At 59.0% G+C, this 17,409-nt stretch overlaps 1 protein-coding gene across 1 annotated transcript; it reads right to left on the bottom strand.

Annotated features, from left to right (window-relative positions):
* Positions 1–875: 875 nt before the first annotated feature.
* On the bottom strand, positions 876–15,792 carry Gpr179 (G protein-coupled receptor 179). Its single transcript, XM_004859861.3, has 11 exons — positions 14,625–15,792; positions 13,131–13,239; positions 11,885–11,972; positions 11,140–11,375; positions 10,597–10,665; positions 10,159–10,268; positions 9,723–9,958; positions 9,474–9,612; positions 8,123–8,228; positions 7,561–7,707; positions 876–6,927 (listed from the first exon to the last, which is right to left on the bottom strand). The coding sequence occupies exons 1-11, from the start codon at positions 15,560–15,562 to the stop codon at positions 2,389–2,391; spliced, it is 6,717 nt and encodes a 2,238-aa protein (XP_004859918.3). The 5' UTR covers positions 15,563–15,792; the 3' UTR covers positions 876–2,388.
* Positions 15,793–17,409: the final 1,617 nt, after the last annotated feature.

Here is a 17,409-nt window from a genome sequence, read left to right on the forward strand (position 1 = left end):
AGCAGCCGCTCTGATGCTGCTTAGTCTCAGGCCTTTGGGCTTAAAGTCCACATCCCTGTGCAGCGTGAGTGCTAGGGGTGTGAGCACATCCTATTTGCCTGAGCCTGGATTAAGGCAGGAGAAAGGCTCAGAGCAGGGGCCACAGCCGGAGTGCGGAGGGGAGGGGAGCAGAGAAACCAAAAGGTGCACTTAGCAGGCAAAGGTCATTTTGATTTCTCTCAAATATGTAAAAACTGCCTCAGACGCACTGCCTCATCCCATATCCCTGTCTGTTCGGAGTCTCTAGATAATCCTAAATAGCAGCTGAGCAAGAGCTGCCATCTGGGAGCCAGAGGATAAGTGCACTTTTCATTTCCCTTTGGGAACAAATCCAGCTGAGCAAATGGGCCCAGATGTGAAGGGCTGGTGGGGAGGCCAGCCAGAGCCCATCTGCACTGTCAGCTGTCATCCTGGGCACTGGCAGAGACAGTCAACCCCGGAGTCCTGCAGGCCACAGTGTCACTATCCTGTGCTTTAGAATAGGAACTGTCCTTACTCTGCTCCTGTGTTGAAAAAGAGCAGGCATGGTGGTGCACACCTGTAATCCCAGCAGTTGGGAGGCTGAGGCAGGAAAATTGCTGTGAGTTTGAGGCCAGTCTGAGCTATATAATAAGTTCAAGTTCAGCCTGGACTGACCCATCTCAAAAAAACAAAAGAAGGCCGGGGATTTAGCTCAGTGGTCTTGCTGCCTGCTGCACAAGCGCAAGGACCCGAGTTCAATCCCTGGTACAAAAAAAAAAAAAAAAGAAAAGAAAAACCATTATGAATAAACCAGACCCAACTGCCACAGTCCAGAAAAAGCATTCTTTATTCTTTTTCCCTATAGTTTATTTCACAAGAATAAATGTGGGGGTGGGCCGAGGATTTAGCTCAGTGGTTTCGCCACCTGCTGCACAAGCGCAAAGACCCCAGTTCGATCCCTGATACCAAATAAATAAATAAATAAATAAATGTGGGGGTGACTTTGCTCTCCCCAGGCAGACCAGACCCAGTAGGATTGTTCTGGGCAGCACAGCTGTCCGGCCCACACTGGCTCAGCAGTGGTGGGGTTACGTGGGCAGAGGCCAGAGGCACAACCTGCTTGAGCCACTGCTGTGAAGCCCAGGGCAGAGCAGTTGCCCCTAAGGAGGAAGAGGCACTGCCTCCTGCCTCTGGCCCTTTTGGAAACAGAGCACCCTTTCGCCAGCAGAGCACAGGCAGATTCATGGATCCTCCTGGATATTTGGTCTCTGCTCTTTGCTCTCCTGGGAAGGACATCCACTCCCGTGCTGCTGGATGTGGCCGGCGTCCCGCCGTCTCTGCCACGTTACCCCCCTCCTCTTGTCCCCAACCCCACCTCTCCTCTGCCAATTCCAGGACTTCCTTGGATGTTTTTCTCCTCCCTGCTTCCCTCTGGATGATCATCTAGTCCCAGTTACCTAACACTGCCTATGCTACAGAGCTGAGCTGCCTAAGAAAGAGCACTTTGTATTTACATAGCGCCTGTCCTGGCCTCTGCCCTGTGGCTCCTCACTGCCCGGAAGCTCTGCTGTTTGAGGGCAGAGGTAGTGGGTGCGCTGGCTGTGAACCGGGCCTGCTTCCTTGGGCTCCTCTGAGGAGGAGACGGATGTGGATGTGGCTGGTTGTCACTGTCAAGTTGGCTGACAGCACTGGAGGCTCGGAGGAAGTGAGGAGGTCACTGAAGGAGCCAGCAGGAGGCAGGCAAGCATCCCTGGAGGGACAGCCCCTTCCCATCTGTGGAGGACCTGGTGAAGCTGCCCTGCTCAGTTCCCGGTGTTGTTTGGATGCTGGCCTAAGGTCCCAGAGCCCGCCTGTCAGCTGCAGTCAAGCAGGGCAGGTGTGAGGGGCAACAGCAGAAACAGGAGCTTCGGAGCCAGGAGAGTGTCCTTCCTGATGGCTTCTCGAGCACTGGCTCTGAATCCTTTGTTTCCTCAGTTTATCTTTCCACATGGAGTGAGTGGCTTCTTGCTGAGCTTTGGGTGGAGATGTTGTTGCCTGCTGTAACCCACAGTCCCTGTTCCCCTGGCTCGCGAGGTCCAGCTGCTTTTCCACAAGCACTCCTTTCGTAGACCTCAGAGAAGATTGGGGGCTCCCTGCGCTCTGGACAGGTAGGAGGGAGTGTCCTTGGAATCGGAGGGTCTGGCCTTTGCTCGAAAAGTTAGAGATGGTAAAGAGAGGGTAGGACTTCTCTTGGGGGTTGAGCTGCGCCCTTCCTATTAGTTTGTCTTTCAGTGGAGTTGACACCTGGCTTCCTGGGGAGGAGAACTGGATGAGTATCTGAGCACTAGGACTTGGGAAGGACCTCAGCCCCTGCAGGCTGGCTCTGGCCTCCCCTGATGAGTGGAGCTGTCACTCGAAGTCCCAAGGGTAAGCAGGCGGAGGACTGAGATATTCATCCTGAGCTTCCGAAGCCACTTGTCCGTGGTCCTCAGCTAAGGAGGAAGATTTCGGAGCCTCTGCTCCTTGGACACTGAGCTCCAGGGAGACCCTGGTCCTTGGCCCAAGCCCCGAAGGTCCTCCCAGTGCTCTGCCACCTTCCTGGGAACCAGCAGAACGGGCCGCCTTGGCCCCCTTGACCCCCTTGGGGTGGGAGCTCTTGCTTTCTGGAATGAAGCTGACTGAGAAGCATAGTGACTTCTCAGCGGCCTTGGGGACGTTCTCTGTCTGAGCCACTGTTAAAGCCCGGAAGCCAGGTTCCTCCAGTGGGGCGCTAGTGTCTTCCCAGGGACAGACGTCTGCCATAGTGCCCCTTATTTTATTTCCTTCCAGATCTGTGACCTCCCACTGACAGAGCTCTGCTGTCCTGGTACCCCCGCTGCCTGCTCCACAGCGGCTGACTTTGTAGCAGTCTGCACCCAGAGCATCTCCCTGGGGGACCGGGCCCTCTGAGCCTGTGCCATCCCAGGGGCCAACTATGTCCTGTTCTCTGCCGAGTGTCACTGCCGCTGCTGCAAAGTCTCCTTCAGCCCCTGCAGATCCTGCCTTCAGAAAGAGCACCTCTCCTTGCCCTTGGAACCCTCCTGCCACCCCCTGTGCCGGTGTCCCTTCACCTGCCCCTCCAGGACCTGGCTCCCGAGGGCTAACCTCTGCTTCCTGGGTGGAGGGCTTCTCTTCCACTTCCCATGGACACACTTCTGCTGCCCCTGCCCCCATGTGACCTGCAGCCTTGGCCCTGGCTCTGCGTCCCTCAGAAGCGCACGGGGCCAGTTGTGGCGCCACACCCCCACCATCTCGACTGTCCCTGGGACACGTGGCCCCCAGCTTCCTGCAGTCTGCCATCTCAGGTGTTTCCTGAACCTGCTGGGGCTCTGGTCTTTCCTGGGCTCTTCCTGTTCCCTCTCGAGAGTCTCCCTTTCCATCCTGTCTCCATGCCCCTCTCTCAAGGACTTTCTCTGTGGCCTCCCTGGGACAGAGCTCAGCCTTGGCACTGCTCTCAGCTTCACACACATCTGGGTCAGGAGCATCCCATGGGCACATTCGGGCAATGCTGCCCCCACCACTGCCCAGGGCCTGGGAGCTGGCTTCCATTTGGTCAGGATGCTGGCTGTTGGGGTGGGACAGAGAGCCCTCTGGTGCCATGGTGTCCCATGGACAGACAGACAGTCCCGCTTTGCTAGTCCCTCCCCCAGCCTCAGTCATAGATTCTGCTTTTGAAGCTGGAGCTTTTCCCTGGGTCTCGTGTTCCGGGAAGGAGCCTGTCTTTGGGTCTTGTTTCAGTTCCCCCTTCTGTGTCCCTTCCGCACTCACTTCCCAGGACAAGTCTGAGGCCTTGGGGACTGGAGCAGACCATTCCCTCAAGTCCTGGTCCTCCCAAGGACAAACAGCTTCCTGCTCTTGGTGGAGTTTTGCCTCCCATTCTGCTACGCCTCCTGCTGGCAAGGGAAACCTTCCCTTTTCTAGAGTTTCCTGGTTCCCCAGCTCTTGCCCTAGCCCCTTCCCGGGGGCCCCTTCATTCTCCTCCCAGGAACAGATCTTGGCCTTGTCACTGGTGGGTGCTTCCTGTGCTTCCCAGGGACACATGTCAGCTGGCCTGCGGCCCAGGCGGCCCTGGTCCTGGAGGCCCGCTCTTGGCCCTTCAGTGTCCAGAGTGTCCTTGTGCTGCCAGGAGCCCCCTGGACCCGAGGTCTCCCAGGGATGGGCCCACTCCCCCTCCATGGCTGGCCTCCCTGGCCTCGTCTTCCCTGTAGCGTTTGGAGATCTGATGCCCTCAGGTCCCCAAGCCCTTTCCTGGCCTGCTCCAGCGCCCACCTCCCAGGGACAGATCTGTGCCTTGCCATCTGTGGGGGTGTCCTCCACCTCCCACGGGCAGACCTCGGCTGCCCCACTTCCTGCACTCCCCAACCTCTGGGAAATAACTCGGGACCTCTCTGGCTCTTGGGGACCTGGCAGTGGGGGTAAGCTGCCAGAGCCCACACTCTCCCAGGGGCAGACTGCTTCCTGCTTTGGGATCTGCACCTCAGGCTTCTCCCTCGAGGTGACATCTTGGATTCCTGCCTTCCCAGGCATTTTCTCCTTAGCCTTTTGAGAGTCTCCTCCTTTAGCCGTCTGTCCTGGAGTCCCGTCCTCCGTTCCTTCTTTGACCTTCCAGGGACAGACCTCTGCTTTCCTGGGGACGGGCGCATCTGCCACCTCCCACGGACACACCTCGGCAATGCTGCTGCCCAGGCTCCCCGAGGGGTCCCGGAAGCCTGTGCTCTCCCAGGGACACAGAGGCTCCGGGTCTGCACCCTGCTCCTGTTCCCTCCAGAAGGCAGCTTTCTTGGAGGCACTCTGCCCTGCCTGAGGGGCCGCCCTCTCTCCTGGGGCACGAGTCCCCTGGTCCGCTTCACCCACCTCCCAAGGGTACAGCTCTGCCCTGGCAGGGTGAGGGGACCCAGCTTCTGTACCGGGGGCTTCTGCCCAAGGCTTCTCTGCCTGCCTTCGGTCCACACTGCCTGCTGCTGAGGACCTGCCCACGGCTCCAGGGTCGGCACCCTCCCAGGGACACGAGGCCTCTTGGCTCCGCACCAGCCTCTCTGGCTTTCTCCGAGCTGTGACAGCTGCCCCTCTGGGCTCTGGCTTGCCTGTGGCTGTCCCCCTGTCTTCCTGGGAGTCACCTCGGTGCTGTCCCGATGCCGTCCTCTGCAGGGCTCCCTTGCTCACCTCCCAGGGGCAGATTTGGGCCTTGTTGCTACTGTCCAGCCCACCCGTGTCTGACTTGATCACTTCCCAGGGACACGCCTCTGCCACCCCTCGGTCAGCACTACCCAGCAGCAGGAGGCCACTTCTGGGTGGTTCTCGCCGCCCTCCTGGGCCTTCCTTGGCTTGCTCGGCACTTTTGTCCCCAAACACTTGCCACAGTGTGGCAAGCCCCCTTTTCCCTGCTTTCTCCACTTTGCTCTCCCCTGGGCCCTGGGAGAGCTTCCGGCCTCCAGCCTCTTGCTCCCTCCCCCCATCCTGGTGACAGACATGGAGCATCCCGCTGGTGTGGGCATTCTGCTGGTTCTGCAGGGACTCCTCATCGTTGCAGGGCACCAGGGCTGCCTGCTTGCTCACCACCTTGGGCCGGCCCAGCCTGGGAGACCGGGGAAGCACAGCCATGGCCGCTCCTGCAGCCCTGTCCTTCTCCCTGTCTGGGCCGACCTCGCCACCACCGTCCTTCTCCCTGTACGTGCTTCGGGACCGTGTCAGCGCTTTGATGGCCAGCCCCAGGCTGCGCATGGAGCCCTGCTGCACAGGCGTCTTGAGGCTGTGGGACTTCGAGAATGTCTTGGGCCTGTCCTCAGCCCTGTCATCTGCTTCCCCCTCCGGTCGCCCGGCTTCAGCATCCATCTCACTGTCCATGGCCACCCTCTTCCCTACCGCCTCGGAGAGGGGCCTCCAGAGCTTGCCTCGAGCCAGGGCTGGGGAGTGGCTGCCCAGAGCGCCTTCCTGGACCACAGTTTCTTTCTTGACTGGCAGCTCTGCATTCTCCCAGGGGCAGATGTAGGTGAGTAAGATGGGGCTTTGGGGGGGCCCTGAGACTGGTGCCAGGGCAGGGGTGGGCACTGGGGCCAAGGTGGAGCTGGGAGACAGCATACGTTGCTCTGCCGGGCAGGCCCCAGACAGGACCAGGATGGGCGAGGACACCTGGTGATGGATGGGTGGGTGAGGCAGCCTCCTGCCACCTTCCTCCTGGAGCCTCCTGGAGGCCAGAGAGCTGTCCATGCTGCTGTTCTTGGCAGGGGATGGTGGGGCGGACAGGGGGGGACTCCAGGCCCGCTCCAGCCTCCTGGCCGATGGCCTCCACACTGGCCTGGCCGTGGCTGCCTCTGCCTTCTTTTGCTCCTGTCTCTCCTTCGCCTGCCAATAGGTCTCCTCCAGGTAGGTCTGGCTGGCCACCAGCAGGGCCTTTTCCCTCCTGCCCGCCATGTCGCTGAGCGACTTCTGCAGGGAGCTGGGCCAGGCCCGGGACAGCTGCTCACCTCCCATCAGATTGTGGGCACTGGCAGAGCGGAAGCCCAGGGCGGGCGGCCCCTTGGCAGGCTCCTGGCCCTCTAGCCTCAAGGCCTTCCTGGACAGGTTCCTCCGCAGCACGGAGCCCAGGAGGGGCAGCTCCTGCTCTGGGTGGTGCTGGTCATAGGTGCAGTGGGACTGGCACAGGGCCGGGCCTCCCTCGGGGGTGTCCTGGTGACTGGAGCTGAGCAGCCGGCGGCAGGATGAGCTGGGCAAGCTGCTGCGGCCTGGGGAGCCAGAGTCCCTGGAGTGCTGTCTGGCCAGGGCCTCGGGGAACTCGGCCAGGTACCTCAGGAAGGAGCGGCCCAGCCCATGGCGGGAGCTGCCCCACTTATTGGGCAGGTGCGGGTTGTTAGCAGCCATCTCCTTGGTCTTTCGGACCTCTAGCTGGGCATACAGCTTCTTCAGCTCATCCTGGGGTGGGGACGGGAGGGGAGCAGAGCCCCAGGTGAGGCGGGGGATGGGCTCTCCCACCTGTTTCTCCTGGGGACCTTTCCCATCAAGCAGTGTCCCTTCTCTGCTCTGAAAAAATCAGAATCCAAGCCAGGCATGGTGGCGCATGCCTGTAATCCCAGCATTTGGGAGGCTGAGGCAGGAGGATCACCGAAAGTTCGAGGCCAGCCTGGCCTATATAGTGAGACCCTGTCTCAAAAAAACCAAAAATCTGGGTGGCTTCTCACTGCCTGAACTCCGCAGCCCACAGCTGCCTGAGGTCACCAACCGTCCTGCTTGGCTGGGACTGAGGGGTTCCTTAGTATGCCCCCCTCCATGAAGACACAGGGAGTGGGACTTGCTCGCAGCTGTGCCTCTAATCTGACCTCCTGGCTCTGGGTTCTGGGCCTTAGGGTCTTTCCTCTTGGCCGGTGTGTGGCCTTGTTCAGCGTCAGAGCCGTCACTTGAGGGTGGTGATGGGAAGGGAGGAGATCTCACCTCGAGGGAAGACCAGGGGCTGGGGACCTGCAGTGGCATTCAGCCCGGTGGGAGGGCAAAGGTGTCCCTCTGCCCAGACCTTGGGAGCTGGTACCAGAGGCGTAGGGCGGTGCCTACCCGAATGTCGCCAGGGTCCAGGCTGTGCTCGCTCCAGGCTGAGGCCACGCTGCTGTCCAGGTAGGACCCCAAGCGCTGTAGGCCTAGCTCATCCTCATATGCCTCATCCAAGATCTCCTCGTGAGGTGGTGCCCCCGGCCTCTGGAACTGCCCAGGGTGGTGTAGGGGACAAGGTTCACCACGGCTCCCTGTCCACACCTACTCTCCCTTTCCCTGTGCCGCCCACCTTTACTTTGCCATGCTTCTCCCCTTTCCTTCCCCCATCCTCCCCACCCTTCTGTAGCTCAGAGACGGGTGACCCACCCTCCTGCCCACCAGTCCTTAGCTCGAGTACCTGTCTCTGTCACTGCTTCCAAGCACATCTGCACAATGCTCCAGGCTTACAGCAGTGCTGAAAGGACCCCTGTGCAGCCCTAGAACTTACTTCCCTGCCCCCAGGCCTGGATGGTTGCAAGATAGCTCCCAAAGTCCTTAACTCCGGCTCCTTCACCCCAACTCCTTCTGTCATCCTCGCCCTGACCTGCAGGGGGGCGCTGTTACCAAGGGCCCAGGAAGACCTCACCATAGGGAAGAAGATAAGAGCCAGCGTGGCGGTGACTGTGCTGTGGGTGTGGAAGAAGAAGAGGAGGAGAGTCCAGTCCGGGTGCAGGGAGGGAACCAGCATGAACCTGGAGTGTGTGGGAGGGGGTGATTAGCAGCGGTGGTCTCCCCAGCACTGGGCCCCTGCCGAGGAGGGCCCTCTTCTTCCTGGCCTCCTGGGGATGGAGGTGCTGCCCCAAGGTTCACGTTAATCCCCACCTCCAAGAAGCCTTCCCAGTCCTCAGCACAGATGTGTGCTTCACAGCTCTGGGAGGCCTCCCTGTGGGCTTATCTGTCTACACCACAGGACCAGGTCCCCATGGACACGCAGCGGGTCTGGTGCTCGAGTGGCTAAGGGGTGAGGAAGAAGGCAGTGAGGAGTGAGGGAGTGGAAAGACATGTTGGGGGTCCTGGGTTGGGAATAGGAGGGGACAGCACAATTCATAACAGCCAAATCTTGGAAGCAGCCTATATGTCCATCAGCAGATGAATGGATAAAGAAAATGTGGCATTTACAACACAGTGGAGTACTGCTGTGCCATGCAGAAGGATAAACTTGAGGCATTTGTAAGAAAGTGGATTCATCTTGAGACCATAATGATAAGGGAAATAAATCAGATACACAAGCTTCAATATCACATGGTTTCTCTTATATCAGTAACTCAAAAATAAATGAAAAACCAAGTAAAAGATGGACAATAAGAAATAGGGAGCCAGGACTGGGGATGTACTCAGTGGCACTGTGCCTGCCTTGCAAGCACAAGGTCCTGAGTTTGATTCCCAGTACCGGAAAAAAAATAGGGCTCCAGATCTTTTTTTTTGGTACTGGGGATCGAACTCGGACCTTGTGCTTGCGAGGCAGGCGGCAGCACCGCTGAGCTACATCCCCGGCCCGAGGGAGCTGGATCTTTTGCAAGAGGCAAAGGGGACAAGAGATGGAAGGAGGGGGAGGAGGAGGAAGAAAAGGGAAGGTAAAAAGAATTAAAGTGTGTTATGTGCGTGTGCCACTCCCTACAAGGAATGTAAACATTATGTACTGCAGACGTGTGTTAATAAAAATGGTTTTCAAAAAAAATTGTTTTGAGACAGGGTCTTGCTGTGTTGCCCAGGCTGGCCTCAACCCTCCTGCCTCAGCCTCCTGAGTGCTGGGATTACAGCTGTGTGCCTCCACACTTGGGTAAAAATAAAATTCTTTTTAAAGGAAAAGGAGGGGGATTTAGGAGTGGGGCTTGCTTCCGGGTCTTGTCGCTTATTGGGGACATGGGGTGCGGATGGGGGGCAGGAGGAGAGAAGGTGCCAGGCTGGGAAGAGCCTGGGGAGGTGGCCTGGCTCACCTGGCCATGTGGAAGGCAGCAGAGAGCAGTAGCTCGTTGTGCAGGGCAAGGCCCATGTAGCGCAGCTCATGGAAGGCTGAAGGCACCTCACGGGTGGCACAGCTCAGGAAGCTACCCCAGCACAGCAGCAGCACCTCCACTGGGGGGACGGGGGCACCTCAGCATCCTGCTTCCCTGTGCCCCGAGAGGGCTCTGGGTGCAGGGCAGGACAGCCAGACCACAGGGACCCCAGAGGGCCAGGCCGCTCACCCCCAACCATGATGTAGTCCGAGCGGTCGTGGTGACAGAGGTGGAAGTGGCGGCCTGCGGCCGTGTGGCCTTGGGTCACCAGAGGTGCAAACTGGCCCCGTTCCAGGACGCCTGCCGTCCACACTGCCAAGAAGCCCAGCACGACGAGCAGGAGCAGCCCCAGGTGCCGCAGCAGCCGCCCGCTGCCCAGGGGTGCGCTGCGCTGGGCCGCGCGGGACAAAAACAGCTGGAGCACTCTGCAGTGGCCAGGAGCACAGGGACAGGGCCCAGGAGGGGCCAGAGCCACGTGTTTACCTGTCCTGTCCCTGCCACAGCTCCCTGACCCCAGGGGTGCATGGCAGGGAAGGATCAGCGATGGGCCAGTGAGGGGCAGGGGTGGAGGATTCTGTCTCCTGGAGGAGCTTGGGGTGCCAGAGCAAGGTGTGCCTGGGCCTACCTATAAAGCTTGAGTATTATGGTCCCGTAGACGATGGCAAAACCCAGCAGCCGGACCCAGCGGAGAGTGATACAGCGGAAGACGCTGGGTTTGAAGTACAGGATGAAGACCTGGGAGGGGCGGGAAAGAGCTGCTGGGGTGGGCCCGCCCGCCCAGTCCTGGTGGCAAGACCCCCAGCAGCCCCGAGACAGGGCGGTGGCCTCCTGTCCCCTCTGCAGAGGAGCGGTTCAGTGGGACAGAGGGGAGGCCCTGGTCCCACATCACACGGCAGGTCCCAGCACTCCGGAGCATGCTGCACCAAGCTGCCATTGCTGGGCAAGGAGAGGAGCAGGTAGGTGCTCGAGGGTGGGGAGGAGAAAGGGCTCGGCTTTGCAGGGTGCCAGGGTGTGGCTCTGGGGGGCTCTGGGTGGTAGGCCCAGCTGCTGGCCACAGACTCACAGGGAAGTAGAGAAGCAGGGACCCGAAGAGGATGGCTTCCAGCAGGACCACTCCAGATGCCCGGATCCTCTGTGGCCCAGGGAGAAAAGGTGGTGAGCAGCCACGGAGGGGACAGCACCAGGCCAGGGTGCCAAAGGCTCACTCCAGCCCTGGGCTAGGCTGGAACAGCAGCTTCCCCCTTCTGCCTACCCCGGCTCCTAGCTGCGCTGGCACTAAGCCTGCCCAAGGCCAAGGTTTGCACAGTGCCACACTGCCCCATGTGCCACCCTAGGCTGCAAGCAGAGGCTGCCAGAGCTGGCCAGGACCTTCTGCCTTCGTCCAAGCTCTGGGTCCGATGTCCCCTGTTCAGAATAGGACACCCTGACCTTGCCCAGTAAACATCCAGTTAGCCAGGCTCAGTGGTGCATGCTGTGAGCCCAGCACTCTGGGAGGCTGAGGCAGGAGGACTGGAAGTTTGAGGTCAGTGTGCACGACTAACTGGACTTTGCTGGATGCAGACACCTGCCTGATACCATGTAAGGAATGAGGTGGGGCCCGGCTTGCCTTGTTCCATCGGCATTGGTAGGAGACCAGCATGCTCAGGAAGACTGCCAGCATGCAGCAGGCCTGGCAGGCTAGCACCACAGCCCGAAGCGCCAGGGCCTCCTGCACCAGGCACGGCGTGGCATCCATGCAGCTGGGGCAGCCCTCAGGACATGGCTGGCACCGAAGCAGCCACCCTGTGTTGCCTTGCGGGGAGCCGAATTGCCCAGGGGTCTGCGAAGCATCCTCCTCTAGTCCTATAAAGAACAAGGTGTGTTGGGCTGGGGATTTAACTCAGTGGTTCTGGTGGCTGCCTTGCAAGCACAAGGTCCCAAGTTCGATCCCTGGTACCCAAAAAAAAGAATAAGGTGGGTGCAGAGAGGGGTGTGGGTGGGGCTCCCGAGATCCCACCCTTCTGCCCTGATGGCCACCCGGCCCCTGGGGTGTGAAGGAGTGGGAACCCCCAGGGAAGGCAGGGGAACAGGAAGAGATGCTAGGTGGGGCTCATTCCCGGAAGGCAGCCACCCTAGACAGCCCTACCACGTGCCTTGCTTTTCTAAACCTTCTGGGTGGAGTTTCCACCCAGATCTCCCCTACACTGCCTTCTTTTTTTTCTTTTTGGTACCAGGGCTCAAACTCAGGACCTTGTGCTTTCGAGGCAGTCGGCGGAACCACTGAGCTAAATCCCCGGCCTGTCCCTACACTGCCTTCGTCCCTGGAGTTTCCTTCTCCCCAAGCCTGCCTGGCCCTCACCATGCTTACGTACCCCCAGAGCCACTTGCCCCGAAGAATCCAGGTCGACAGCGACAGAGGTACTGGTCAAGGACAAAACCCCGACCCTCCAGGGGGACACACTGTGTGGGCGAGACGATGTGAATTTACGTGGCACCTTTCTTGGGGAGAGTCATGGGATCCATCTGCCCCTTACCCATGCCTTCTGGGATTAAACTGGGGGGCCCCACCAGAAGCCCTGCCTAGTCTTTGGGGAGTCCTCCCTCTCGGGGACCCCCCCTCCACACTGCTGTCCCTTCCCAAGGAGACTCCAAGCGAAGTGCCTGGGACAGACCAGGCTCTTGTTCAGACGGCAGTGACAGCAATGCACAAGTCTCATTTCCCAGCGCCCGGCTATCGCCAGGCCCAGGCACAGGGCAGGCAGAAGCAGGGATATCTGTTCCTGTGCCGACTGACGTCCTGCTTCAGAGGATGCCCGCTGGTCCCAGGTGTGTTGAAAGGCCCCCAAGGGGGACCGGCTTCATCCATCAGAAGCCATCTGGCTTTGGCACAGGAGTGCTTTCTGCAGCCCCAATGCCAGGCCAATGCCAGGCTGGTGGGATGTCAAGCCAACCCTTTATTCCACTTCCACCCACTGATATTTGCCCAGCATGGGCAGAGCGGGCCCCTGAGGCAGCCAGGGGGAATGAGTGCACAGCGTGGGGAGTGACTGGGACCCCAGTGGGCAAGGGAAGGGCTTAACAGTGGCCGATTCTCTATGCAGCCCCTGACTTCCTTCCACCAGAGGGCTTAGCGTAGCGCTTCTGACATCAAGGCCCAGCTTCCTATACCCTGGGCCACTGCAAAGCACTCTGATCTAGCTGCATCTGCACAATCAAACAAAAGTGTACCCAAAGATGACAAATGTGTGGCTGGGTTAAAAAATGAACTACTGGACATGATGGCACACACCTGTAGTCCCAGCACTCAGGAGGCTGAGGCAGAAGGATCCCTGTGAGTTAGAGAGCAGCCTAATGAACATAGTGAGTTCAAGGCCAGCCTGAACTGCACAATGAGACTCTGTCTCAAAAAAAAAGAAAAAAAAGTGGCCCTGGGAAGGGACCCTGAGGCCCTGACTGCCCGCAGGTACAGTGTAGGCTGTGAGAGGCTGCACTTTTAAAAAGCCTGGCAATCACCTCTGACAATCTCTAGGGATTCCCCTGAAGCCCTGAGATTTGGCAGGTGGTGTTGGTGATGGGAAAAGGGAGGCAGGACCACGGGCCCACCCACCTCGTCCTCACCTGGGTGCTGTTGAGGTCACACAGGTGTGTGTTAGAGAACCAGCCCGGGCCGTCGGCACACTGATTGATATCCACTCTCTGGAGGTCCACGTCCATCTGCACCTGTCCCCTAGGGTAGGGGAGTGGCAGCTGGGGCCACAGCAAGGGCTGCAGAAGTGTCCTTGGGCACCAGACTTTTCCAAGGCTGTTAGCCCCACCGCTATGGCAACTGTCCGCCTCCCACTCGGTCCTTCCCCCATCCCTCGCTTTCCAACATCCCATTATTTTCTGACTTCTGAGGAGACGGGGCAAGACCTGATGACCTGTCTGGGGGGATTTTCACACTTCCCACTGTGTGTGTGCACACACATGCACACATAGCTCACACTCACCGCCCCTCACCCCGCCCAAGCCAGGTCTGAACAGATCACAGCCCAGGAGAGAAGGAACGGAACCCCAGAACTGGAGCTGCTGGCCCCGCAGCAGCTCCCCAAGCTGAGAAGGGAGAGATCTGGCAAGGAGCCAGACTGCCTGGCTGCCTGAGGAAACCCTGCTGGGAACAATGCTTGGGGCCCAGAGCTGGAGAGGCTACACTGGTCGCTGAACCCTTGTACGACTGTACGGGTGCTGCCTCGACCCTCAGGCTCCCAGCCTCTGCTCTGGCGGAGCGAATGTGGTTATTGGAGGACCATCACAAGCCCCCAGGTAAGGACATGCACACAGTAGGGCCCCCCGATGTAAGACAACGGGCATTAGGAATGGTCATAGGAATCAGGACGTGGTGGTGTACACCTGTTAGCCCAACACTTGGGAGGCTGAGGCAGAAGGATCACTGTGAGTTCAAGGCCAGCCTGGGCTACATAGTGAGTGTCTCAAAAAAAACAGTACCAAGGCCAGGGATTTAGCTCAGTGGTTTCGCCGCCTGCTGTGCAAGTGCAAGGACCCAAATTCAATCCCCGGTACCAAAAAAAAAAAAAAAAAAATACCAAAAGGAGTGATACTAGGACTGACCCGGCCTACTCCTGGACAGGAAGGGCATTAATTCCAAGCCCCCAGAAACAGCTTTACCTCGGGGAGTGCCCCCACTGGCTTCCCCACAAACCCTGGTGCACAGATTGGCCCTGTCATGCAAGCCAAGCCCTCTCCTGCCTGTCACACTCACGGTTTAGACCTGAGGGCCAAGACCTGTGTTGTCTGTGCCCTCACTTTTGCAGACATCTGCAAGTGTGCCAACACAGGTACCTACCTGCCTACACGCGTCCTCGGGACACTCATTTGTGTGCTCACACACTCAAAGAGAGCACACACCCATGTCAGTGTGGTCACTGGATGAATTCACTCACACCTATGTGCATGAATGGGCAGATTCCCAGAGCCAGCTGCAGACACCACTGCATGCAAATACCCTCAAGTGTCCCCTGATGTGCACATGCTCTGCCAAATAGCCCAGGCACAGCTGGGCCAATGCGTGCCACCAACCCCCAACCCCCGCAAGTCTGTGAGGCCCTGACTTACCTGACCTCCGGGCTGAGGTCGGGCTTGAGTCCGTAGAAGGTGGCAGAGAGTGTGACCAGCCAGCCGGGACGGAGCCGGCCCTCCTGGCAATCCAGGAAGGGATGGGACAGCCTCACCTGCTGCATGTCCCCCACATATCCATCCCCCTGGGGCCATTTGGGGCTGTTGAGGCTCTGCAGGTCGTTGGTCAGCACCCGCTTGTGCAGGGCAGGGCTGTCCAGGTCCTTGGCTGGGCTCTCCCCCCACACCCTGCTCCCTGCTAGCTCCTGCAGGAGCGTCTCCACTCCCATCCGGGTGGCCTGCAGGGCCAGCTGTAGGTGGCTGGCGCCTGGTGGAGGGTGGAAGGTCAGCAGAGCCCGGTAGGCCCTGGGGTCCCCCTCGGCCACACTGCGGACCAGGGCCTGGTACCACTCCACATCCTCCTCCACGCTGGCCTCTCGGATATCATTGGCTTGCAGCAGCATGTTGAGAAAATTGGCAGCCTGGGCCAGGGTGCCCGCTGCCCTCTGTAGGACTGGGGGGAGTCCCGGCCTGGCTTCCGCCCCAGGAACCTCGTAATGCTTACTGCAGTTAGCCCTCAGCAGCTGTTGGGGATCTCCAGAGTAGAGAAAAGCCAGGGCCCCCTCAGCCCCCTGCGGGGGGATCCTCTCGGGCACTGATCCGGGCTCAGTCTGGGAGGGGAGTAGGGGCAGAGAGCGGAGAGGCCTCAGATCCCCCAGAGCCCAGGCACAGAGGAGACAGCAGCCCAGCAGCACCCATGGGCCGGAGGGCTGGACGGTGGCCCCAGTACCCATCCCAGGCACAGCTGTGGGGCCCTGGGCTCTGGGCTGCCAGGGGATTTGGTGACTCAGGGGAGCCCGGGCAGATGCTGGCTGCGGTCTGGGGCCTGCTGCTCGAGCCTCTCCTTCCTGCCAATCTCTCACTGTCCGTAACATCATCAGCGGCTTCTGGACGCAGGTATGTGGGCCCTGCCTCCTCTCTCCTCGTGGCCCCAATCCTGGCACAGGCACAGCACCCTCCCCACCTCACCCCACATCTGTCAGGGGAGGAGGCAGCTGGGGAGGGACCAGTCCCATCGCCCTCCTCCTCTTCCCCTGCCCTTGGCTCCACGAGGAGAGATAGGCAAATCCAGGATGGGCGCCATAGCAACGCAGCTGTCTCCACTCCTCTGCTCCACTTGCCTCCTGCTGGCCACTGCAAAGGGCACAGCAATCAGGGCAGGGCTGTGCCCCGATGCCAAGCTGCTTATCTGGGATTTGAGGTCGGGATGGTGAGAGTGGAAAAGAGAGCCTAGACTCAGCCTAGACCGAGTCACCGGACTCAGGATGGTGGCAGTTTACAAAGTGTTTTTCCGGCCCATCATCCCCAAGAATCCTGTCCACACCCATGGACGGTGCATGCTATTATTCCCATTTCACAGGTGCAGATACTGAGGCTCAGAGACCTCACACCCCAAGATTATGCAGCTACTCACTTTGAAACTGAAACTGAGAGCTCTGACTCCCCTACTCTGCCCAATTACACCATCATCATCCTCAGGGAACTATAGTAATCTCCTGCCCCCCCTGCTGGGCGTGGTACCACAGGCCTGTAATCCTAGCACTGGAGAGGCTGAGGCAGGAGGATCACCTTAATTTCAAGGTCAGCCTAGACTACATAGCGAGACCCTGTCTCAAGATTATGATGATGTAGGGCTGGGGATTTAGCTCAGTGGTTCCGCTGCCTTCCTCCCAAGCGCAAGGTCCCAAGTTTGATTCCCAGTACCAAAAAAAAAAAAAAAAAAAAGATGCTGCTGCTGCAGCCAATGATAATAATAATAATGATGATGATGATGATGTCCCTCTACAGAGGAGTAAATCAGGACCCAGAACCATGAAGGGACTTACTTCCCTCCGTCCACACTGTTGTTCAGCTTCATCCAGGTCACCCCTGGGGACCCAGGTTCTCCTCCTGCCCCCCATTGAACAGGCACCACAGCCATGGGGAAGAGGGGTGAGCAAAGTTTTCCTTCTGCTCCCCACCTACACTTTATCACCCTAAACCCTGGCTTCTCCTTCCTTCCTTCACGAGAACTGGCCAGTCCCTCCTGATCTCCCAGGTTACCTCTGCCTCGAGTCCATCCCTCTGCTGGACAAAGTGACCTGGGAACCCAGCACTGGACCTGGAAGGGTGTGGGTTCTTGGGAGCTCCTGCCTTTCCCCTTGAGGCTGCCTCTTCCTTCACCTTGCTTCAGAGGCTTCCATGGCCCGGCAATCAATCTGACTCAAGTCTCTCTGTCTCTCTCTCTCTCTCTCTCTGAAGCCAGAGGTGATCTACCAATGAGCTACACCCCCGGCCCTTTTTTGTTTGGTTTTTGAGACAGGGTCTCACTATGTAGCCCAGGCTGCCCTTGAACTCTCAGCGATCCTCCTGCTTCAGCCTCCTGAGTGCTGGGATTGGTGTGTGGCGCCATGACTGGCTCCCAGCCCTTTTTATGTTTTATTTTTTATTTTGATACAGAGATACATTAAGCTGCCCAGATGGCTCGAACTTGTGATCCTCCTGCTTCAGCCTCCCCAGGAGCTGGGATTACCGGTGTGGGCTACCATGGCCGGCTGCACAAGCCCTCTCTTGGCTTCTTTTATTTTAAGCCCTTCCCCCCACTTTGATGACCCAGGTCACTGAGTGGATACAGGAAGTGATAAGTGGCAGGGCTAAAATCTTTCCTGCATTTACAGGTGACTCCAAGTGGTTCTGCCCTCGAACTTCAGTTAGGGGCGTGGGAGAGGGGAGGAGAGGGGAAACC

This window comes from Heterocephalus glaber, unplaced genomic scaffold (assembly GCF_053883595.1).
Source record: "Heterocephalus glaber isolate CG9 unplaced genomic scaffold, H.glaber_assembly_v1.0 deba00001773, whole genome shotgun sequence".
Classification (NCBI taxonomy): Eukaryota; Metazoa; Chordata; class Mammalia; order Rodentia; family Bathyergidae; genus Heterocephalus; species Heterocephalus glaber.